This window comes from Stigmatopora argus, chromosome 7 (genome assembly GCF_051989625.1).
Source record: "Stigmatopora argus isolate UIUO_Sarg chromosome 7, RoL_Sarg_1.0, whole genome shotgun sequence".
NCBI lineage: Eukaryota > Metazoa > Chordata > Actinopteri > Syngnathiformes > Syngnathidae > Stigmatopora > Stigmatopora argus.
Window position 1 is genome coordinate 8,043,070 of NC_135393.1, and position 24,342 is coordinate 8,067,411.

At 37.0% G+C, this 24,342-nt stretch overlaps 2 protein-coding genes and 1 long non-coding RNA gene across 4 annotated transcripts; 2 read left to right on the forward strand and 1 right to left on the reverse strand.

The window, feature by feature from the left end:
- Positions 1-1,270: 1,270 nt before the first annotated feature.
- On the forward strand, positions 1,271-14,690 carry gucy1b1 (guanylate cyclase 1 soluble subunit beta 1). Its single transcript, XM_077604421.1, has 13 exons — positions 1,271-1,395; positions 1,615-1,688; positions 3,526-3,626; positions 4,068-4,186; positions 4,430-4,627; positions 5,765-5,995; positions 6,150-6,266; positions 6,887-7,020; positions 7,919-8,116; positions 10,140-10,377; positions 11,627-11,767; positions 12,825-12,979; positions 13,523-14,690. Exons 1-13 carry the CDS (start codon positions 1,393-1,395, stop codon positions 13,644-13,646), a joined length of 1,833 nt encoding a protein of 610 aa, XP_077460547.1. The 5' UTR covers positions 1,271-1,392; the 3' UTR covers positions 13,647-14,690.
- On the reverse strand, positions 7,252-17,856 carry LOC144077000 (uncharacterized). 2 transcript variants are annotated; one of them, XR_013300848.1, is made up of 3 exons: positions 17,793-17,856; positions 12,785-12,936; positions 7,252-8,087 (listed from the first exon to the last, which is right to left on the reverse strand). It is a non-coding gene; the product is annotated as an uncharacterized LOC144077000 (long non-coding RNA). The 2 variants fall into 2 exon arrangements; XR_013300849.1 differs by lacking the exon at positions 17,793-17,856 and adding an exon at positions 17,607-17,777.
- A 1,028-nt stretch (positions 17,857-18,884) lies between these two features.
- fabp2 (fatty acid binding protein 2, intestinal) lies at positions 18,885-23,771 on the forward strand. The gene is made up of 4 exons (XM_077605771.1): positions 18,885-19,074; positions 20,647-20,819; positions 22,400-22,507; positions 23,554-23,771. Exons 1-4 carry the CDS (start codon positions 19,008-19,010, stop codon positions 23,602-23,604), a joined length of 399 nt encoding a protein of 132 aa, XP_077461897.1. The 5' UTR covers positions 18,885-19,007; the 3' UTR covers positions 23,605-23,771.
- Positions 23,772-24,342: the final 571 nt, after the last annotated feature.

A 24,342-nucleotide genomic window follows, 5' to 3' on the forward strand; every position in this document is an offset into this window, starting at 1 on the left:
GGTTCACAGAAAAGACTCAGGTGCCTTATGGGAACAGGATCACACATTTTCTGTGAAATAAAATCAAAAGGTGGTCACTTTTGTTGCATTCGAAATGAATGCAAGCCACAAATTCTTCCATTGAAGTCTATATTTGAAATACATTAGTTAAACATTCCAGTACTGCAGTTTCTTAGTAAAGTATTTTTACGGTTTTCACTGCACACGTTTATACTCTATTTATTACATTGTTTTCATAGCACAAAGAGCATATAAGACATTAATATACAGTGAATGTCCTCCTATCACCCATAAGGATGCGCTTTAATTGTTACTGTACTGTAATGTAAACAAGAGTGCAATAAATACAAAATCAATGAACTTGAGTTGAATCTTTTTGCATCACAAACACCAATGTGAGGTGAAATATTCATTTTCATTCATTCATTTTCTGATCATCTTATCATCACAAGAGTCGTGGGGGATGCTGGAGCCTATCTCAGCCAACTTCGGGCAAAAGGCGGGGGACACCCCATTCACGCTCACACTAATACCTATGGGCAATTTTGAGTGTTCAATAAGCCTACCCTAAATGTCTTTGCAATGAGGGAGGAAACCAGAGTACCCAGAGAAAACCCACGCAGGCCCAGGGAGAACATGCAAACTCCACCTAGGTGGACCGACCTGGATTTGAACCCAGGACCCCAGAACTGTGAGGCAGACACGCTAACCACACATTCGTCGATCTGCCTGAGATGAAATAATATAAAAATAATAATAATATAATATGAAACAATAATAATATTAACAAAATTGCTATTTATTATTAAATGCGCACAAATATTCTAATCTAGCAAGAATGTATTTGTTGATTAAAAACAAACTGTATCTCCAATTATGAGTGAGTGGCTATAGTATTGTAAATATATCTCAGTTGTTTTGGGTTACAGGTCATATTAATATATGTGCTGCCATTGACTGTGAGAGACGTCTAATCATTTTGCTTGGACGACTGGGTTGCCTTCAAGGACAGTCAAAGAATTATTGGCTGTAAAACATTTTGAAATGATATATTTATTTAGATAAAGCCGACATTTCAACAGGCCTTTGTAGACATCTAAACAACAATGTATACTGTATATTTTGGCTGTTAAACAGTCGAACTAAAACTTTGCAGGGGTTAGGATCACGAGCATCATCCAAACAAACCAAACTGCATTCTCATTGGCCTTCTTTGCCGTTACGTAATGTGTATTCTACCATACGATTGGACGCACGGGCTGTCAATCACAAACTGATGGAGCGAGGAGGTATGGACGCAGCGAAGACTATCAGCATCTGTAACATAACGATGACATTTCTGTCCAAAGCGATTCTTTTTGCATAAAAAAGGAAGAAAGACCAGACGCCAATATGGTACGTTTTTTTCCTATGGTATGTTCTAAAGGTTGGGCAATCTATCGTTTTTTCGCTTAGCGTTTCTTCCCCTGTTGGTTATTACTCGGTATATTAACAGGTGAATACAGTCATTTTAAAGACGTTCACGTTGCAGCACGAATACATCAAAACACGAGTTGGATGAGGGACAAAAGTGTTAAAATGCTGTTGTTTTTTTTGTCATGATTTTCTTTACAGTATGGTTTCGTGAATCACGCCTTGGAGCTGCTCGTTTTGAGGAATTACGGACCGGAAGTGTGGGAAGACATCAAGTGAGTGTTTATGCTTTTATTTTGTTGATGACTACTGTAATTATCTATTATTCGCTGGCGTTGGCATATAACATGTATGACTGGACGTAGGCAGTGAGATCTAACGTGACACAGCCCCAAGGGACCCTTTTAATAATTAACAAACAAGATCATACATACCACTAGTTCATACAAGATAGTACTATGTGATAATATTATGAAACACGTATATTTCCGTATTGGCTCCCATAATGTCAGGTCTTTGTTGCACATGAACATTTAGACGTGTAAAGGATATTGCACAGGCCTGCTAAATGTTGTTGTTATAGTTTAAAAATAAATACATAAATACTTTTTATTTAATTTGTTGGTTGCCACCCTTCCTGTCAAATAGATCGGACGCCTAATGCCGTCAATGGCACTGAAATATGAGCAGTCCTCACAGTTTAAATGCATTGGGCATCAATCGTTGTCAATGGAAGGCAAGTTACTTGCTGGATCACAATATTGGTATGATATGATGATAATGTATTGTTGATGCCTTTGGACTTATGCTATTCTATTCATTTATTAGTTCCGTGAAAATAAATACATCACATAGTAATGCCACTTGAAATATTCTTCACATGATAATGATGATATGCTATAAATGATGATATGTTATATCAAAAATCTTGAATTGCTCTACAAGCAAGGTTTTAAAGTGACCCTTTTCTGTCCAATTAAACATCCTTAAATCAGTTTTGGATAATTTTCTCCCTGTCAATCGAAGCATGTGAATAGTTTGATATAAAAATGTAAAACAACATCAACAAACCAAAAAGAAAAAAATACCAATAATTGTTACCCTGTTACTATATTTTAATAAGCCCACTGTATGCGTATGATTCAGGCATCATTTAATTATCACCTTAATCACCACGACCAAGGCTGGTTCGCAATTACCGATCGTCTGCGAAAATTTTGTGAATATTGTTTCAAAAATAAAATAGTGGTTTCAAACCAAAGAGCAGAAAGTGTTACTACTTTATTTGCAAACATTTAACCCTTGCAATGTCCTACAAGAAATGTAGTTAGACAATTGAAAAGGTGAAATGTGTAATAGACTTTACTTATGTGTTTGGGAGTTGATGATTTTTTGGGTTGAAAATTTACAAAAAAATAGCTTATGATTTATTTAGTGGGTCATTTGTGACATTTGTAGAAAGGGCTGGTCACTCACTCAGATAAAATTGATCCTGGGATGGGTTGTCGCAAATGCTGGGGGGAAAAGCTGTGGGAAAAGAATGTGCTCCAAGTGGCCTTTCAATGTGTTGCTCTTGAGCGCCTCCTTTTCTGTTGCAGTATAATGTCAACATGACATTTTTTAGCACGCTCACTCCATTGGGCCCTGAACCCGCCGCGACCCTAAAAGAGGGAGGGGAAAAAAGTACAAGCGAAAGTCAAGAGCTGCAGCTGTCTTGTGTAAATGTTTCCAAAGTTGTTATTCTGCTGGGTGCAGACATACTGCATCTCACTGATATCTCATATACAATTCATCACCTTCCATTTCTTTCCATTTACTACTTAGATCTGAAGTTGAGCAGCTGACAAATGAATCGCTATTTTCTATTACAGCATGCTTTTTCACCTGCTATGGGTTGGAATTAATTGAGCAACTGTTTTCATAAATCAAGGTTGTTTCCCCAGTTTTAGCGGGACTAATTACAAGCTCATTACATTTTCTCTTCGGTAATGATGCTGCAGAGTACAGTGATACCCATGAGTGACTAAATATTTAAACGTGATTAACAGTTATGATAGCAAGTGCAATTACATTTTCATGTTGTGTTTGGTATGACATGAATTTCTCCTTTAGGAGGGAAGCGCAACTGGACATTGAGGGCCAGTTCCTCGTTCGAATAATTTACGATGACTCCAAAACGTACGATCTTGTCGCTGCCGCCAGCAAAGTTCTCAGTAAGTTTGTTCTTGTACTTTTTGAGCTACACGGAGCAATGCGAACAAACCGATAGCAGTTTGGATTTAATGTTTTAAAAATAAACAAAACTTGTTTTACTCATTTAATGGATTACAAATGTCACAATTTACAATCAAACCAAAGCTGTTACAAAACATTGATGTTCCTGAATTGGTTTTCTAATTAGGTTGTGAAGGCAACATTTTAAATATAGCATAATCTGGTAACGGTGTGTGGCAAAAGTTACCTGTGCAGACATTCACACTGCTTTTTTAAATACATTTTACATGAAGGCTTTAAAAAAGGATGCATTTTAGCATACACGCCTTAATAGTTACTTCTATATCATTGCTTTAGACTTACTATTTCAATTTATCACATAAACTTTGACGAGATCATGAGCTGCTTACCTGAAGTCATGATCGTTGTTCACATTGCAGAGATTGATGCAGGAGACATCCTGCAGATGTTCGGGAAGATGTTCTTTGAGTTTTGCCAAGAGTCGGGATATGACACCATCTTGCGTGTGCTGGGATCAAATGTCCGTGAATTCCTTCAGGTAAAAGTCTGTCAAGTTCGATATCTTTTTCCACATGATGACATTTTCATGCCTTCTGAACAGTACCAATCTGATTTTTTTTTAAATTGGACCGCTTTCAAAACCTGAATTTAATTATCATTAGGCTGCGTTACCATCGCAGGCTCATGACGCCAATTCAGATTTTTTTTGTTAATTCTGACATTTTTGTACAGCCATTCATATTGCACTCACTGTGTGGAGGTTTTTGGTATATGTTTTCAGAATTTAGACGCCCTCCACGACCACTTGGGCACCATCTATCCTGGAATGAGGGCTCCCTCGTTCCGCTGCACGGATGCTGAAAAGGGCAACAATCTCATTCTTCACTACTATTCAGAGAGAGAAGGCCTGCAAGACATCGTGATTGGCATCATTAAAACAGTTGCACAGCAAATCCATGGCACGGAGATAGAGATGAAGGTCTGCTTTGCCCTTTTTTTCGCTCACAATTTTTTTTTACATGCTTTTTCTTGGATCCTGTCTAATTGAAAAGTGCAGAGGAGAGACTGGATATGGTTGGGGATATTTTTAGATCTAGGAAATAGTGTCTCTTGCACCAAGTGCTCTCAGGATGAATCTAGTTATTTGACCAAGTGCCATCATTTTAACCATTTATATACATACTTAATGAAGCAAGCTCACTCTCCAATGACTAACTAATGATATGAGATTGGAAGATTCGATGCCACGACACTCTGCATTTGCTGCCCTCTAATGATTTAATAGAAGGATCATGCATTTTTAAGCATTGTATGTGAGGAAAAAAAACAAACCAAAAAAAACTGCAGACCTTCCAAATGTGAAGCCCAATCTGGGGAAATATTAGCCACGGTTGCTGTGGAAACAGGGCGCAGAGATGGTAGTCTGACGTCAGTGTGTCTTATGCCAACACTGATTAATGTCATCCTGGACGCGACTAATTCTACTATAATAGACTTGAGATGAACAATGGTGTAATGCATATTATAGTACTTATATTCTATTGATGAATTGTTTAATTAAGGACGTTAACAGATAATTTACGGACACCAGTCTCAATAATATTCCTATCCGAGGTACAAAAGTATGCCCTTGTAAAATTCATTAAATGAAATTTGTTATAATGAGGAAAATGAATACACATTTTATTAATAACATTTTCATTAACCAATGTAGTCCTTTATAAGGTTAAATACTATTTCTGGTATACATTAAAAACTTCATTTCAATATTATGAATTTAGTTTTAATGAGTATTAACTGTATTTAGTGTCATTTTTACATTATTCTTTATAAACAGTATTACCATTTACAACGTTAAAACAACAACTACAGCTGTTACTGCTTTGACCTTTTATTTGGCACATTCATTTCTATGAAAAAAATACATCAACTTTAGTGTCTTTTATGAGTAGCCCTTTAGTAGTTAAAGTAAAGAAATTCCTAATTAATTCAACAAATACTTTAGTGATATGATCATAAAAATGCACAGTGGGCCAGATTCAAGAACCTTTAGAAAATCAAGGTCTTTCCATTTTGTGACGATACGTAGATGTTTAATGTTTAACTTGAAATGCAGATGATCCAGCCCAAGAGCGAGGAGTGCGACCATATCAAGTTCCTGATCGAGGAAAAAGAATCTGAGGAAGAGGCCTTCTACGAAGATTTGGACGGCTTCGAGGAGAACGGCACGCAGGAAACACGGATCAGCCCGTACACTTTTTGCAAGGCCTTCCCCTTTCACCTCATGTTTGACAAAGACCTGATGCTCACGCAGTGCGGCAACGCCATTTACCGAGTGCTGCCCCAGGTCTGCTTGCCATTAGGCGACACTATTTTATTCATTATGGAGGGGTCAGTTATTTACAGCGCTGACATTTTGGCCACCTGGGTTGCACGTATATATTCATGACTAGCTTTTTACGTCTGAATTATGCACATTTTGATTTCCTCTCGCCTCTTAGCTCCAACCTGGTTCCTGCATCCTCCCTTCGGTTTTCTCCCTGGTTCGCCCGCACATCGACTTCAGCTACCATGGCATTCTTTCGCACATCAATACGGTCTTCGTCCTGCGAAGCAAGGTAGAATCATGTGTAAAAACATTTTGTGTACAGTTAAAAGATACATTGAATCAAAAAATTGAACAAAGGAAAGTGTGGAAGCAATTCGGATTATTTGGTTATCACATACTGTACATTTATTGGCCAACTTTGAAGGTAGTGATTTTTTAAAAACTTGTTATGTGCCACTCTTTGGCCCTTTACAGGGAATGCATATAATAGTTAATATGATCTTATTTATTTTATTGTTTTTTTAAAGAAATCTTAAGAAACAATAACATGAAAAAAATATATATAAGATGCACTGGTTTATAAATTGCACTTTTGGGGGATAGTTTTTTAATTTCTTAGAAACCAAGGACAAACATTATCCATAAGATACTTTTAGTCCCAAAAAAGCTGCATATTTATACAAATCTCCAAATGTTAGAGCCATCTTTGGAATTTTGGTATGTCACCTTATCAAAAGAATATATAAAATCAAATTTTAGGTACAAGTTATTCTTTTCAAATTCCGATAAAACAATCAGATTTTTCCTGTGGCTGGCGGGGGGCATTGTAGTACATTTCTGCCCATTTTAGGCTGTCCTTGTGGTGGAATATTCAATGAAATGTTATTAAATGTGGTTCGACCCTGACAGGAGGGTTTGCTAAATGTGGAGACGGTGGAGAATGAGGACGAGCTGACAGGTGTGGAGATCAGTTGTCTGCGGTTGAAAGGACAGATGATTTATTTGCCCGAAGCTGAGAACATCCTCTTTCTTTGCTCACCTAGGTAAGACAATCCTGCACCTCAGTGTTCATGGCACATTTGACCTATCCCATGTTGTCATTGATGTTTTCTGAAAAACATTTCTAGAAATCTGGAAATGAATTATGATCTTTTTTCACTTTTTTAGCCCTAGATCATTCAAAGCATTTTTATAGGGAATTTTGTTATCGAAAAGAGTCAAAAAGTTGTAACTTTGCATGAAAAATGGATAATATGAGAGTAAAATAGAGAGGTTACAGAAAGTTCACACAAGCCTTTTTTTCCAGAGATTCCACAAAAAAAGACAAAGAAACGGAGCCCTAGCAAAACATTTGGCATTTGTTTGCATGTTTATGTTACATACGGCTTATAAGACCCAGAAACAACTGAGTACACGTTTAGACAGCAACATGTGACATATGAAGTAGTTATTGGACATTGACATTTGCTTTCAATTTCATCACAACAATCCCCAAGGCTACATTTGGGAAAAGGAATAGCTTTCGCATATATGCATGAAAGAATTGACTGTCTTTTTTCTCCACTCAAACAAAAGTAATAACACTAGCAACTACAAGATGGAATTTCTGGAGAACCTTTGAAATTAAAGCGGAAAGTTAAACTTAATAGACTTTGGTGTGCCTTAATTTTACAAAGAAATAGGACCAGATTTATCTTTACATTTTAAACTTTTGCCATCATTAAATGAACAGTGCTTTTCTCTTGAAAAACATGATTTTTCGCAACCCTAAACCTTACAGAAGGAATGGAAAGATAGTCGAGTGAATTTTTGAACCGTTTCAAAGTTAGAACAAAGAAAGGGGACGGAGTGAAAAAGATATATAATATCATAAGTGATTACGAAGAAATATGTTTTGCAAAAGCATTGCCACAAAAACGTAGTGTGTCGTCATTTCCAAAGTGTGATGAACCTGGACGACCTGACACGAAGGGGCCTGTACCTGAGCGACATCCCACTGCATGACGCTACACGGGACTTGGTGCTCCTGGGCGAGCAGTTTCGCGAGGAGTACAAGCTGACGCAGGAGCTAGAGATCCTCACTGATCGCCTGCAGCACACACTCCGGGCACTGGAGGATGAGAAGAAGAAAACAGACAGGTGAATGATCACATTCCCAGTTTAACCCGTCGAAACCCCTGAATTTATATTTAACAAATATACATAAGTCAATTTTGGGATTAGCTGAGTACATGATAATAATTAGTAAAAAATAACAAATTGAAAAATACTAAATCATAAGTTAAAGAAAGAAAAAGATGAAGAAATTAATTAAAATAATTTAATAATACATTAAAAAATGAAATAAATTGATGTTATTTTACATAAATCATTCATTCATTTATTTTCAATAATGCTAAATACATTTTTTGTTCATTCATTTATTTTCAATACCGCAAAATCCATTTTTTGTTAATTCTTAATTTTCATTACCGCTAAATTGATTTTTGTTCATTCATTCATTTGTTTTCATTACCACCAAATCGATTTTTTGTGCATTAATTCATTTATTTTCAATGCTCGCTTAAATACCGTCATGGGAGCCATTAAGTGTTATTTCGAATCTTTCGATGCTTTTATTTATTTATTTTAGGATTATTTTTAAGATGGTGAAATCAGTTGCTGTGATGATAATAGCTTTGTGTTGCTATCGCTCATTTTGCTGTAAACGTGTCCAATTGACATATTTTAAACAATAATCCACCCCATTTAGTCTTGCGAAAGTGTCAGCAAGATGACGATCTATTGATTCTCAGCGAGTCTGACCTTCCACTCAAAGCTCAGCATTATTCATCTGGCAGGAGCGGAGCAGCAAATATTGACTTTAAGAGGAAAACAAAGACTGATGCACGTGTTATTAATCTCAGTGTTTTGTCCAATCTTGAAATTACTGTTACAAATGCAGAGCTACAAATACTACGAATCAATCGTAGTTTATTAGGTGAGTTTTTACTTTTAAAAAACACTACATAGGCATTTTGTATCAAAGTTAAGAAAATTTAAAAAAATAATTTAGAAATGGAACATCATGTTTTAAATACAGCGGTACCTCGACATACGAGCACCCCGACATACGAGCATTTCGAGATACGATAATTTCGAGCAAATAATTATCTTTAGATACGAGACAAATTTTGAGATACGAGAAAGCCAGGTGGCCAAGACATGAGATGCTGTTTATGATTTTAGCGCAATGTCTTTTTTGCCACATCTCTTTCGTGTATAACAGATATCTACGAGCACTGGGCGGAGCGTTGCATTTTTTTCAGTGTTTTTTCCGTCACTCAGCGCGAATAGCGGAGCGATCGCTAGTACGAGGAATATATATTAGTGGTCGTGCATTATCCTATTGTGAGGACATTTGTGTGCATCATTTTCGGAATATTTTGAAGGGAATACAAAAGCAAACAGCCCTTCGATAGTGAAAGTCAGGGTGGAGGCGGGGCAAACAGCCAACCCGGCCGGGAGAAGAAAGGTATGAAAATAAAAATAGAATTAAGTTTAGTGTAAGGTTTGATTAAACTTATTTTTGAATGTGTCTGCATCGTAATCCAAGTTCATTTAAATTTGTTTATGTTATATTACGATTCACTGGTGCAAAAAGTCTCCACCGCTGTGTGTTTTTTATTTCTTTGCAAGAATTAAGTATTGAAAAAATGAAAAGCTTTAGAAAATATCAAGCTTTACTTTTGTAAAGCCGCTGTAAATTGTCTCTACCCACTGAAAAATGTGATTTTTCACGTTTTGCTGCTCTGTAAAAGGGACGTAAAACATCGCAGTACCGTTAAAGGTATGTTTTGCTTGCAGCAAAAGACATGAATTCCATTGTAATTGATCCACATGAAAGCAAACGGGGACATTGGAGCAAATAGGCCGGACCCGGGACGCTCCACTGCACAGCTTTTCATGTGCCTGTAAGCTTTCAAACAAGCCTGCGTGCTCCAAGTGGTTGCCATAGAAACACAAGCCTTCCATCCAAAGGGAGCCAGAATGTAGAAAATACAAAAAGGTGGTGGGTGAGCGAAAAAACGAGCATCCAAAAAGGACGGCGTCCAATCTGGCCAATGGACAACATAGCTGCTCATCCTCCTCATTTTTTCCTTAATCTTCTTTCCACTTTCAGGTTGCTGTACTCCGTCCTGCCGCCGTCTGTGGCCAACGAGCTGAGACACAAGCGGCCCGTACCGGCTAAGCGTTATGACAACGTCACCATTCTTTTTAGCGGCATCTTGGGCTTCAACGCCTTCTGCAGCAAGCACGCCTCCGCTGAGGGCGCCATCAAGATCGTCAACCTGCTCAACGACGTTTACACCCGCTTCGACATCTTGACCGACTCGCGAAATAACCCTTATGTGTACAAGGTTGGAAACTTGATATGGTATCTTATTACTTACCTTTCTTTAAAAACAGGATTTAAAACAAAAAAAAACTGACCTTAATCGGATAAAATTATTTCCCCCCCGCAGATAAATATAACTTTGTTCTAATAAGATTATGTTTACACTGAAAAAATAAGTGGTTGATTCTAGTGATTTTTTTTGGGTCAAATATATAATATTTGATTCTTTTGAAATTTTAGTTATATTTACTTTATTAATAACTGTAACAGAAAAAAATACTTTGTAAATCTTGTAAAATTATTCTCTTTTTTAAAAGGTCAAGATTTAGATGATGAAAAATAACTATTCCAGTAAGATTATGATTTATTCCTTTAGAATAAATGACATATTCATCACAGTACAAGAAGGACTTGTAGTTCCTCAAATTATAATTTTATGGAAAAATGAATACATTTATTCCGGTTCCATTATTTCTTTTTGTGTCCAAAAGTACAATTTTAACCTTTGATTTTTTTTTAAAATTCCAATTCCATAGTGATTTCAACTGCACCAAAATACAACTTTATTCCTGAAACAAAAATATATATATATATTTCCAGTTCCATTATAGTTCCTTGTCCCCCGGAATAAAACTACTAGCTTTTTCTCATTCCGTTTAAACCGTTGGTAATCTTGAAATATTCGAAACCTCTTCCAAAGATTGATTCTTGGTACCGCTTGTTCTCTCCAGGGCTTGGGGTGTAATATAGTTTAGCCTTTTGCCCAAAGTCTCACACCCTCGTGAGGATAAACAGCTTAGAGAATGGAAGGATGTGTGTTTGGATGCGGCCGTGATCCTTTCTGCAAAATTGTGACGTAACCACCCTTATTGCGTGCTGCAACGGACTATTTATAGTAGTGGAGTTCTTGAGTTGTTAGCCCGGGGTAAAGTAGTACTGATTTCTAAACAACACAGAGCAGCTTTGGAGACTGAGCATAGTGCTTGTGGAGCTCACGTGGCAGATTTACACCCCAAGCTTTCAGGGGAAAATGCGCTCGGAGTCAAACAGACCCCAGCCGCGTCCAGCCTCCTTTGGCTTCAGGCACTGGGTCACCAAAAGAAGTCATATTTACTCTAGGAGTTGAATGGCCATCACCTCAATGTCTTAAAGTTGAGGTCAGCTTTATTTTGGCCTGCTCTGCATCTTGAAAGACATTCAACTCCTTCAGTGGGCTCACGCGAGACTTGTCAAATAAAGCAAACGGCCTGATGGAAATATTTTTTCTGCAGGTGGAGACAGTGGGCGACAAGTACATGACGGTGAGCGGTCTGCCTGAGCCGTGCACCCACCACGCCAAATCCATCTGCCACCTAGCGCTGGACATGTTGGAGATCGCAGGACAGGTCAAAGTGGATGGCAAGCCTGTACAGGTGGGACTGGACCGCTTCAAATATTGCGAAGTCGGAGGAATCTTGATCTGATTATCTCAACGTGACTTCAAAGCGTTGTTTATATCACCTTGGATACTGGTGACATAAAATGGCTGCAGTTTTGTGGACCAGTTAGGTTGATTGGAACTCTTCAGATACTAAACTTGACTTTTTCTTAACCCTTTAGTATAGGGCTAGTGACGGTTTGTGGTCATAATAATAACTTAACCATACAGACCTGGCTTGGGTTACATGACCTAAAATCTGATGGTCATTTGTGTACATTTTGTCTTATAATTTATACCAAACTTTTTAGGAATAACTATAACAATCTTTTTTTATAAATGAAGACAAAATTACTGAAATAAATATTAATAAAAATAAAAATATGCTCTTATTATGGCCTCCAATGACACTGATTTTTTTCTTTTCAAATTACACAATATTTTACTCACTGCCTCTCATAAAGTCACCCAAAATTTGACATTATTTTCCTGACTAAAAATATTGACAGTTTATGTTAAAATAACATGATTTGGGACAAATTCATATTTAGATTTTTTTTTCAGGTTAAGAAATACCATTCACTTCTAAGGAGAAGTGTAGAGGACAGAACTAACAAAACAAAACAGAGCAAAACGAAACACAACAAAGAATATATATTAAATTATACAATAATAATGGTATAATCCAATAGTGCTAAAAGCCCACAAAGTTAGAATTTAAAAATAAGGAATTGTTTTACAAATTTCAAACTGCCATAGAATTGAAAAGCACATAACTATTTGTAATTCTTTATTGCATCACTGACTGCATGGCATGTCTTCCGCAATAAAAGCTCATTTAATTTGGCTCCACACTGAAGAAGAGAGGAGTTTCATAGCAAAAAAAAAAACTCAAATCATCTCTCTCCTTGAGCTAAAAATAGATTCTTTTTCAAGAGCGCCTTCACGCTCTAAAGACCACCACAGTGGCCCCCGCTCGACAAGAAATGGTCATTAGATTCCTTACAAGTACCTCTTGGGGAGCTGTTCCGGAAAGATTGTTGTCTTTGCAGATTACCATCGGGATTCACACGGGAGAGGTGGTGACGGGGGTGATTGGCCAGAGGATGCCACGCTACTGCCTTTTCGGCAACACCGTCAACCTCACAAGTCGCACCGAAACCACTGGGGAAAAAGGCAAAATCAATGTTTCAGAGTATACTTACAGGTGGGAAAAGGCATTGTGTTGTTTATTAACGATTTAATGGACTAATGATTTAAAAAAATATATTTTAAAAAAACTCATTGAAGTTGTTGGCTGCCATTGACAGCGTTAAGCGTCCAAACCATTTTGCCCCTCCCGCTATCACCAACAAAGCCATGCAATGATTAAAACACTATGAAAAAAAAAATCAACTTTAAAATGTTACTTAGGACTTTTTGTATTCAGTTTTATTTAGTTTTTATTACAATTGTACTAATTCATTCATTCATTTTCTAAACCGCTTATCCTCCTAAGGGTCACGGTGGGTGCTGGAGCCTACCATGAATATTTTTGGAGTACACGAAGTATACGAAACCGGAGTACCCAGAGAAAACCCATACTCCCCACAAAAAAACAATTAAAAACTAATGATAATTGCTACTATTTTAATGAGCAAAAATAGTCACTTGTTCTTTAAACAGTTAAACCCTTTAATTGCGCATTTTGATTAGCTGTCCATCTCTGAAAGGTCTCAATTTCCTTGATTGGATTCCAATTGTCTTCCAGGTGCTTACAGTCCGGCGAAAACGCAGACCCTCAGTTCGACCTGGCCTACCGAGGCCCGGTCACCATGAAAGGGAAGAAAGAACCAATGAAAGTGTGGTTCTTGTCCAGACAGGAAGTCCACTGAAAAGTCCTACTTAAGCTTCAACTTTAATCCATCAAATGGATTAAGTAGAATGAAAAAAAAACATGGTTTTGATAATGATGCAAAGCTTGTTTATGACACGGTGTCATTGTGCTTCACTTTACTATAATATGCAGTCTATTTCAGCAAACACATTTAGATTAGTTTTTGTCCGAATAGCTGTATTTGTCAAGCACTTTTCACAGTCCAAATGCACAGTTACATCCAAAATGTTCAAGTCAAAATAAAAACTAACAATTTTTAATACTATATAGCATTATAAAGTATTTTAAATTCATTTTAAATACACCAACATGCTGGATAAAGTTTTTTTCCTTATAGGGTAGTGTAAAATATTTGAATCTTCATATATTTACTTTATTCCACATTCTAAATAGGTATACATTTTATAGTTGCTCAATGTGTTTTTATCTTGTTAATGTGTGTTAAATATAAAGTATGTGAAGTCCTAAGTGTCTCTTAGCTTTCATTAAGGCACTCCCACTATTTACACTGTGTGTTTGGTTTGGTCATAAACTGACTTCTTCAAATCTTAGATACATGTCCTTTGCGATTTTAAAAAGGGAAAAATAAAAAAAAGTAAGTTCTTGGAATCTGTTTTAAAAACATGTTGGGGGCAATAGATTTCCACATCCAATCTAATTTGACGGGTAGTGATTATTCTTTTGTCTGTGTGATTCGTTTCGCTTTTTCACTCCTCCTTAAAGTGTTTTTGGGCCCAACCACTTTCTCTGAAAAAAAAAAAATCTAGAACAACCACAATGTGAGTACTCAAGATATCCATGTGGTATATTATTCAGTCTATAAAGCAGGCATGTCCAAACTTCAGTAGAAGCTTAAATTCAGCCTACATTCTGTTGAACTTCTCATCTTTAACACTAGATGGAGCTAGTCACTACTCTATTAGCTCAGGGGTCAAAACCTGACAAGATGTTCAAAACATTGTGGAAAAACTTTGGAGAATTTCTGTATTTTGTTTTACATAAATAAAACGGAAGAATAAAAGAATGACATTTTATAAATTGAGCTACTTTGGTTGTGATTTTCTTGACTTTTTTTATGCTGATGGCTATTTTACTTTGTTCTGCATATCTGAAGTATTTTGTTACTCTTATTTCTTTATTCATTAACTGCCATTGACAATTCTAGAGAAATTATATATATATATATTTTTATATTAAGCAGAAAAATGTTTCAGGGTATATACAATATGTATTTTTAAAAAGATACAAAAAAGGCCAGAAACTGCCAATGTGGAGATCTCTTCTTGTGTTTAATAATAGTACAGCACTGTAAAAAAAAATCAACTTCTTTGATTTGAAAAAAAAAATGGAATTGGTGTCAAAGCAAGCCATGAATTGAGTTATCTAAGGTCACATTATCACTTCAATATAACCAAAGAGCATATCATCCTTTTTTTCTATTTAGGTGCTAGCTCATCATAGTGAAGAAAGTACTATAAAATTGTTTATTTCAGTCCTGATAGCATCTTCTGATTTGAACGGTGTGTACTATAGACAAGCACTTCAAGCACGGTGATAAAATATGTTTTATTGACCGAGGAAGATTCTGACTGATTATTCAGAGTGCGGTAAAAAGTTCATACCACACGTATCATTAAAAAAAATACATTGCCTATATCAGGGGTGGCCAAGTCTTGTCCTCGAGAGACCCTATCCAGTCTGTTTTCCATGTCTTCCTCCACCAACACACCTGAATCAAATAATTGGTATGAAGCTTATGGACAGCTTGCTGATGAGTTGATCATTTGATTCAGGTGTGGTAGAGGAGGGAGATATGGAAAACAGACTGGATAGGGGCTCTCGAGGATCACCCCTGACCTATTTTTTTTTTTACCGTACAGTTAAGTAGTTATGCTTGAACAAATTGTTATTTACTTTCATGGAATGCTTCTATGAAATCAAGCAGTATAAAATGGATGCCCGTATCTGCAGTGGTAATATGTATCAGATAAAAAAAATGAAATTGAAATTATACATAGTATAATATGCTAGATACAGGGCCTGGTGGAAGAGTGGGTAGCACTTCCATCTCACAGTTCTGAGATTAAAGGGTCAATCCCAGGTTCGGATCTTCCAGTGTGGAATTTACATAATCTCCCCGAGCTTGCGTGGGTTTTCTCCGGGTACTCCGGTATCCTCCCACATCCCGAAAACATCCATCGTAGGCAGGGTGGACACTCTAAATTGCCCCTAGGCATGAGTGTGAGCGTGTATGGTTGTTTGTCTCCTTGTGCCCTGTGATTGGCTGGCCACCAAGGGTGTCCCTCCCCCCACTTCTGGCCCAAAGTCAGCTGAGATAGGCTCCAGCACCCCCGCAACTCTAGTGAGGATAAAGCATTTCAGAAAATGAGATATGACAAAATGAATATACTATGGTTATTGTCAGGAAATATAGTAGTCTAAACAGCTGGTAATAAGATTGCTTTTCTTGTTTTATTTTTTATTTTTGTTAATTTATTTTCCTCTTGCGCCCCAATATAGCTGGTGCTGTGGGCGGTCGCCGATAGTGCCCATGGCCAAAAACGCCCCTTACTATATTATACTATCCGGTTTATTTTCTCAAGATAACAAAGAGGATGTGTTTAGATAGTGCAGGTGTTTAGTTGTGTTAAAGATTAGCTTGTTGGGGTCATCACCTGAATGGTGAGATCAGATAAGGGAGAAACACTGCGGTGCTAGATTATTATTATTATTCATCGGTCTTCATTTTCTTAACTTGGATAATATAATTGTGGCATGACAAACTGAAATAAAACTTCACATTGTTATCGTGAATGCACAATATTTTATTATATAAGGTCACATTACTACGGTGCCATACTGAAAGATAAGGGATAATAAAGCACGACTGTACAAATAAGTAATGTAATGTATGTAAACAATTGTGCAAGACTAAGGCTACAACATTACAAAAAACAAGTTATTGTATTAAAATTAAAAATATTGTGTGTAGTTTGCATGTCCACCCTGGCTTGTGTGGGTTTTTTTCTGGGTACAAAACATCAACTGTAGCCATTTTTGCCATTTTAATTGAAAAACTTGATTCTCACACACATTATTTTCTCATAGCTGTGTATGTGTACTTAATGAAGTGGTTAATACAGGGGTAGACAAACCGGTCCTCCAGGGACGCTGTGGGTGCAGGTTTTTGTTCCAAACAATCCAGCACAGACACTTTGACCAATGAGATTTCTGCAGAAAACAAGAAGCACCTGACTGCAATCCACTGATTGCACTTGTAGGACACCAAATTGGTGAAAAGGTGTCATCTTTATGGGTTGGACTGAAAACCCACACCCACTGCAGCACTAATTGTGGAATAATTTGCCCCCTCCTGGGTTAATATGTGCTTTGGGAGAAAATCAAAATTGATGAATCACAATGTGCATGCACAAGCAGTTTTGTTGGGCACCTTCTGCTGAATTTTCTTATGGTTGACACGCGATTTTAGGACGCGTGTGCATATTTCAAAGGTCTCTTGTACGCTCAGATGAAGGTTGATCAGGTATCAGTGGAGTTTCGTTATTGCCATAACCTCAATTACAGGCCTTCATCTCACCATATCTCGACATGATAAGCACCACCACCTCATTATTTCATTTGAATTGCAGCTATATTGTTCTTATGGTCTGCACCATTCACTCTTACTTAGATTATAATTGAAACAGGTTTAATTATTCATGCACAAATGATGATATCTTGCCATTGGCCCCTCATGATTTACAAGCAATCTCAATTTCAGGACCACACTCGTCACGTGGATATGCTTGTATCATTAATGTATTTTCTAAATTAGGAATAATTGAATTCCAGAACCCCCATATTGGCCCTGAATAATATTTCAAGGCATCATTTTAAGGCTAAATATTCAGAAAAAGAAATTAGAAATATAAAAACAATGTGTTTTATATACACTTACCATGAAGGGCGAAGTGTGTAGCGACGTAAAAAAAACAGACCAGTCGTAATATTAAGGGAAACGATATCGTGACAAGATGGACAACATGAACCGTATAAACTTTTGTGTAATTAAACTTGGGGTCATGGTAAAAGTTCACTTATAAGCACAAATCACTCAAGTGCACTTCGATATAAAATGTCTCACCGGAGAGTGACGCCAGGTACGCAGATGGGGGGATTCTTTTTGATTGCAAGATGCTCGTTCGCCCCCTAGTGGCTCATCGGGACATGTTCAGTGAGAGTCTTTATTTGTAATTTGATTGATTTATTATCATATTTCACCTGTCGGTCATTGATATAAAATCTTCCTCACATAATGACACTATATATATATATATATATATATATATATATATATATATATATATATATATATATATATATATATATATATATATATATATATATATATATATATATATATATATATATATATATATGTATATATTGGTGGTGGTGGATGAGTGGTTAGCACGTTGCCCTCACAGCGCTGGGGTCCTGGGTTCAAGTCCAGGTCGGTCCACCTGTGTGGAGTTTGCATGTTCTCCCTGGACCTGCATGGGTTTTCCTCTGGGTACTCTGGTTTCCACTCACATTCTAAAAACATGTATGGTAGGATGGATTGGACACTCTAAATTGCCTCTAAGTATGAGTGTGAGTGTGAGTGTGAATGGTTGTTTGACTGTGCTTGGCTTGCCACCAATTCAGGGTATTCCCTGCCTCTGGCCCAGAGTCAGTTGAGATAGGCTACAGCCCCCATGACCCTAGTGAGGATAAAGCGGTTCAGAAAATGAGATGAGATACACTACAAGAATGCGCAGAAGATGATTGAATGAGTAATAATCACATGCCCTAAAAAAAATTCTATTTTTTTTTTCAATCTTGCTCCACATAAGCTTAAGTGCCAAATTTTGAATATTTGTCAACTGTAGTGACCATTGTCCCTGAACAAGTAAAAGCTGTATTGGAAACATCATCAGCCAAGTTTTTAAAGTCCCTTCACAATGATTTCGAAATATCTTCCGGGGCAGTTATTCACTGTGTTCAGAGTGTAAACCATTAAAATTGCAAACTCTGCATTGTGACAGAAGGAGCAGCCCCCTTTACGTAAACACTTTGCATGTTTCAACGGCTTCTCAGGCTTTTCTCTGCTAGGTAAAGTGGTCCAATGAGAGGCAGCTATTAGGTGGCACCTGAGAAAACTTGAGCTTTACACAGCCACATCAGCACTCCGGTAGACGAGCAGATAAGAGCGCTTTTAAAAGAAGGCGCACTAACGGCACTCTGCTTTGCTGCTGTCTCAAATTTTCCACCCCCCACTCCGCACCTGTCTTCCCCTCATCAACATCAGCATACCACCATGGCTTTCAATGGCTCCTGGAAAGTGGACCGCAATGACAACTATGACAAGTTCATGGAGCAAATGGGTATGTGAGCAAACTAAATGGATACCACTGAAATTCTTGTAATTAATTACTTGGTTATGCTTTTGGATGTTAGTTATTTTTTATTAACCCAAGAACCATACTACTGATAGGAGGTAATAGCAGTTAGTAATAATAATTAGCAATACTTTGAATAATAAAATAATAAAAGAAAGAATGTAAAATGAGACCATGTAGAAAATCAAATATGCTAAATCTCGATGTCTAAGACATTCCAACATATTTTCTGTCTTTTGTACCAACAAATCCAGTACCGAAACATAATAAATTCTGCAGAGCTTTCCTGGATTTTTTTGGTCTTTTGCTACTGATTTTACAGAGACCAGTTCATGATGGATTTCTTGGCAGGGTTCTGAGTGAGGAACAGTTTACATGTGCGACATGGGAGTTTACTGTACTCCAATTGTGGTTGTATATATTGTGTTTCTGCATAAAATGGGACTGGGCAGAAAATACTTGAGCCAAAGGGGAAAGAGAGAGAAAAAAACAATACAGACAACAACATGATTGAATATATATGTTATCTGGTTTATGGAAAGTAGCATTTCTAATCAATTTGACCACTCCTACCAAGCGGACACTATAGTAGTGAGAGGAGATACTGAAGGACAAGAAAAGGGAAGATAGTTCAGATAAGAGTGTGATAGGGCAAGGTGAGTGCTCAAAGATTGTAAGTAATGCAATAAAGGAAAAAACAAGACTTAAGATAAATGACTTTCACGCTTTCTCAAAGAATCTAAACATGCAAACGACAAACTTCTATGATTACAGAAAAATTAACATTTTCATTGTATGGTAAACGTGATGTCGTCACAGCAGTACTGATGCACTTGAAGTACCGTATTTTGCTGTTTAATATACCCCCCCCCCCCCCATTTCATATCCCCGGGTATATTAAACGGCAAAATACGCTAGGTAAAAAGTGGCCTCAATTTTGGCTGTTATTTACATTTTTCTCCACTCATACACGTCAGAAAATCAAATTCTGTCTTTTTACTCTAAAAGATCTGATTTGCAGTGTGAGTAAAAAATGGACTAACTTCCCTTTGATTTAATTTTAAAAGACTAAAAATTCTTCCTAAAAGCTCAATTTATTTTATTGCAAGCTTACTCAATTGGGCTGGTTGAAATAAAGGCTTCTGTTTGTCCAATCCACAACAGGACATTTTATCAGTTTTATTAACCATTCTATATCGTTTTTAAACATTCATTGAAACATTTTCCTTTACTCCTCCAAGCACAGTGGTAATGTTCAAATGAAGCATAATGGTATTGTGGCAAACAACATTAAAATTAATTTTCTTAATTAAAAAGGAAAACACTATTTTACTGTAGTACTATGTGACTGTATATGTTCATTGTAAATAGCCATTGCACAAAACAGGTGGGTGTGCTAAATAACGTCAAATCACTTTCATAAAATCACCTGAATATCAATGCTAGTGTAAATATTTGGGCAAGGATACAACGTTAAACCACCTGCTTTGACGGGCAGTCCACTACGTCCTGCTTATACAGTAAACGCCACACCTCTAACGTGCTGTGTGTTGACAGGTATCAACATGGTGAAAAGAAAGCTCGCCGCTCACGACAACCTGAAAATCACCATCGAGCACAACGGAGATGAGTTCCACGTGAAGGAGTGCAGCAATTTCCGCACTCTGGACATCAACTTCACTCTGGGGGACATCTTCGATTACAGCCTGGCTGACGGCACCGAAGTATCTGTGAGTAAACAAAAAGGGGGCCTAAATGCTAACAATGTCATGACTGTTGCTCCTGCTTTGAATCAATCTTCTCAGACTATGCACCTTGAGGTTGTAAGATTTGACATGTTTGCAGAAGAACGTAAAGTACAAAGCTAAGCAAAAGCCTTTATTTTGCTCGGCCTTAAGGCACACTTGCTGCTCTTAATCATGAACACCAGAAGCAAAGGGATTTTTATAACAAAGGGGAATTTAAATGTGTTTTTAGTTATTTCCAGGTAGTTGGCCAACTTGGCAATATCCCATTGAACATTCAAAATGGAACTTGAAACGGGCCTACAGCTAGTAGACATCTACTTCATTTGAACAGATCCAAATGGCAAAACTTTTTTTCTTTGTGACCTAGGTTACACTCACTAAGAAAATCACTGATGAACTCACACACTGTAAACAAGCATGAGTGTGCCCACAACACACTAACAGGCTGAATGCTGTGTTTCAGTTGGCTAACTCAGAACTTAGATAACTAACCCTGATACAAAATATTAAAAAAATGGGTACTGGGGATCAATTGTTACTGGCTCTGCTGTATAACTACCAAATTTCAATACGATCAGTTCACAAAAAACTGAGGAGCATCATTCAAAGTTAGTGTCCACAAGAACAACAACAATCAGAGTAGGTTTCAGCCAGTAATAAAAACAACTTATAACAGTTAATCAATGAAATTGAAACATTTTTTAACTCACCTTGAGTGTGTAGTCTTTGCCTTTTTTGAGTAAATACAACCTAAATGTTTCACTGTGTAAAAAAAAAAAAAAAGGTAGTCTTCTTAACTCTGAGTTTATTGCTAGTAGATGTCCAATCCATTTAAACTAGGAGGGTGGTCAGCCAAAGCAAGTTAGTTTGTTCGCTACCAGCCCTCCTACTTGAAATAAATGGGACGTCTATCGCTGTCAAAGGTCAAATTTTCCCATTGTAACACAGTTCCCTTGGTGAACTAAATGCTTTTCATATTGATAGACACTACAACCTACCAAAATATTTATCAACAGTGCAGATCGATTGGACAATGGGTACATATTACTGACGTCATAATGAAGGATGATGGGTGATCGTGATACTCGGATTTGATTGGCTAAAATGATAACGGTATTGATGTACTACATGTGGGCTGACGCACCCTTCCTCAAAATACTGTTTTTTATTTACATTTTTTTCACTGATCGAGATCCGAAAAGCACATGATAATGGTTTTGTCTGTCCATTTAAAAAAAATATAGAGGGAATCCTAAATCAAACAAACATAATCACACGTTAACTTTTGTCGGAGGTCAGAATGTGCAAGATAAGTGAGCAAAGACTCAGTTGTTTACAGCCCAACAAAAAGCAAACAAATGTTTATCTCAATGTGGACTTATACGCAATTGTAAGTAAACATTTACGGACGGCTTGGTAATAAAAAGTAATGAGTAATGACGGATCTGCAGATAAATGTGACTGATAGCATTTTCTGTGAGCAATGAAGTCTTCCAGATGGGAAGCATATATCAACTGGTTCAATAGGAGCTCCTTATATAAAAGTTAATCCCACTACGCAGGGCTCATGGGCACTGGAGGGTGATATTATGAAGGGCACCTTCAACCGGAAAGACAACGGCAAGCCGCTGATAACCACAAGAATTATACAAGGGGATGAGCTCATACAGGTGGGTCACCTTAAACCAGGGGACACCAAACCGGTGTTCTCCATTGTCTTACTACCCTTCAAAACGTCCTTCCGATGCACATCTGTTAAAAGCGGCGAGTACTAACTCCTTTAATTTTTTTTTATTGCGCCTTATTTTATCTTTTCATTGCCTCCAAATACTTTTGACGTGTGCTTTCCTGTCATTGCATGTCATTAAACATTGTATGTTATCTTGTGGTAGCTTCAAAGTAAGATACAATATTAAAGTTGATCTGTAGAGCACATTAGTGACATAATGTATTTGTACAATAATCGTTTGATGTTAGTACATGTATTCTCTTAAGCAATTTTCTTTATGCATATAAACCAACCATGCTTTGGCCTTTTGGCAGAAAACTAGTCTTCACTTTTTGTTCCAACCGATCCAGCACAGACTTTTCAAACAATCAGGTTTCTGCTAGAACAAGGGTGTCAGACTCTGGTTGGTTCGCGGGCCGTATTAACGTCAACGTGGGCTGGACCATTTTAGAAATAATATTTAGATTTTTTTTTAATAAATGGATTGAAGGAACTGGATTAAAAACCCTGAATATTCAGTTTTTTATAGATCTAAAACAATGTTTATTTTAGCTTTTTTAAATATATTTTTAGATTTTACAAAAAGATTTTTGAACTAAAAACACAGAAAAAATGATTAAAAAATTACAATTATTGATTTAAAAGGGGAAAAATCGGGAAATTTAATATACATCTATACTCTTCATTTTAATTTGATCCTAAAACAGAAAGTCGGCACTCATAATTTACTTTCTCGGGCCGCACAAAATGATGCGGCGTGCCAGATTTGGCCCCCAGGCCACCACTTTGACACCTGTGTGCTAGAACAAATAGCACTTGACAGCAATCTTTTAAAACACCAGATTGGTGAAAACGTGTTGTCTTGATCAATTTGATTAAAATCCTGCACCCACTGCGGCCATTAATGAAATAGGTTGGAGAGCCCTACTTAAAAAACTTGCACGCATCACAGTCTAATACTGATTTTTTTTGGTCTTCTGCCTCCAGACCTATAACTATGATGGTGTGGACGCCAAAAGGATTTTCAAGAAGATTTAGGTTTCAGCAACCATGCTCGGAGATTACAGAAAGTATTGTATGACTCACTGCATTGCTGCAACCTTTACAAAGTATACTGTGTTGTCATGCCTCGGGTATGTTTAAAAAAAGATTTGAATTGCACTGGATTTTGACTTTCCCGTAATAAATAAGGACATTTTAACCTATTACTTGTTGGTATTTCATTTAAAAGCAGTGGCTCCGGAGGAAAAGAAGAGAAGTGATGCATTGTCAGAGTGATACAATAATTTATTCAACAGTAATAAATAAAAAATAAATATATATTATCTACAAAAATATAAAGTGCAGACAAATTCTGGATGTTGTTTATGCTACTCACACAGAGATGTGATCCACATGTACAGACAACACAAGGCAGCATCAGCCGCTACCACGTACAAGAACAACTGCATTTAACCAAGGACTGTGTGTTGGGATAAAAACTGAATGTCTCCAGCCATTTTCAACAATTTTTGATGTACCGTATGTCCTCAAATAATGGCCCCTTTACTCTAAATATCGACGCCGATTGACCTGCTTGTGGGATTTTCTTCCCGATTTTTGAAAAAGTATAGAAATATTTCTTTTCTTGTTGAACCCTTTTAATAACTACAGCAGACAGCGATTCAAAAGTTAACACTTAAGACATTTAAACCTTTATAAGGAAAGTGACACTCTTGCTCTGTTAAAAAACATAAATATAGAAATGATACCATTTGTTACTTATGAATGATTTGT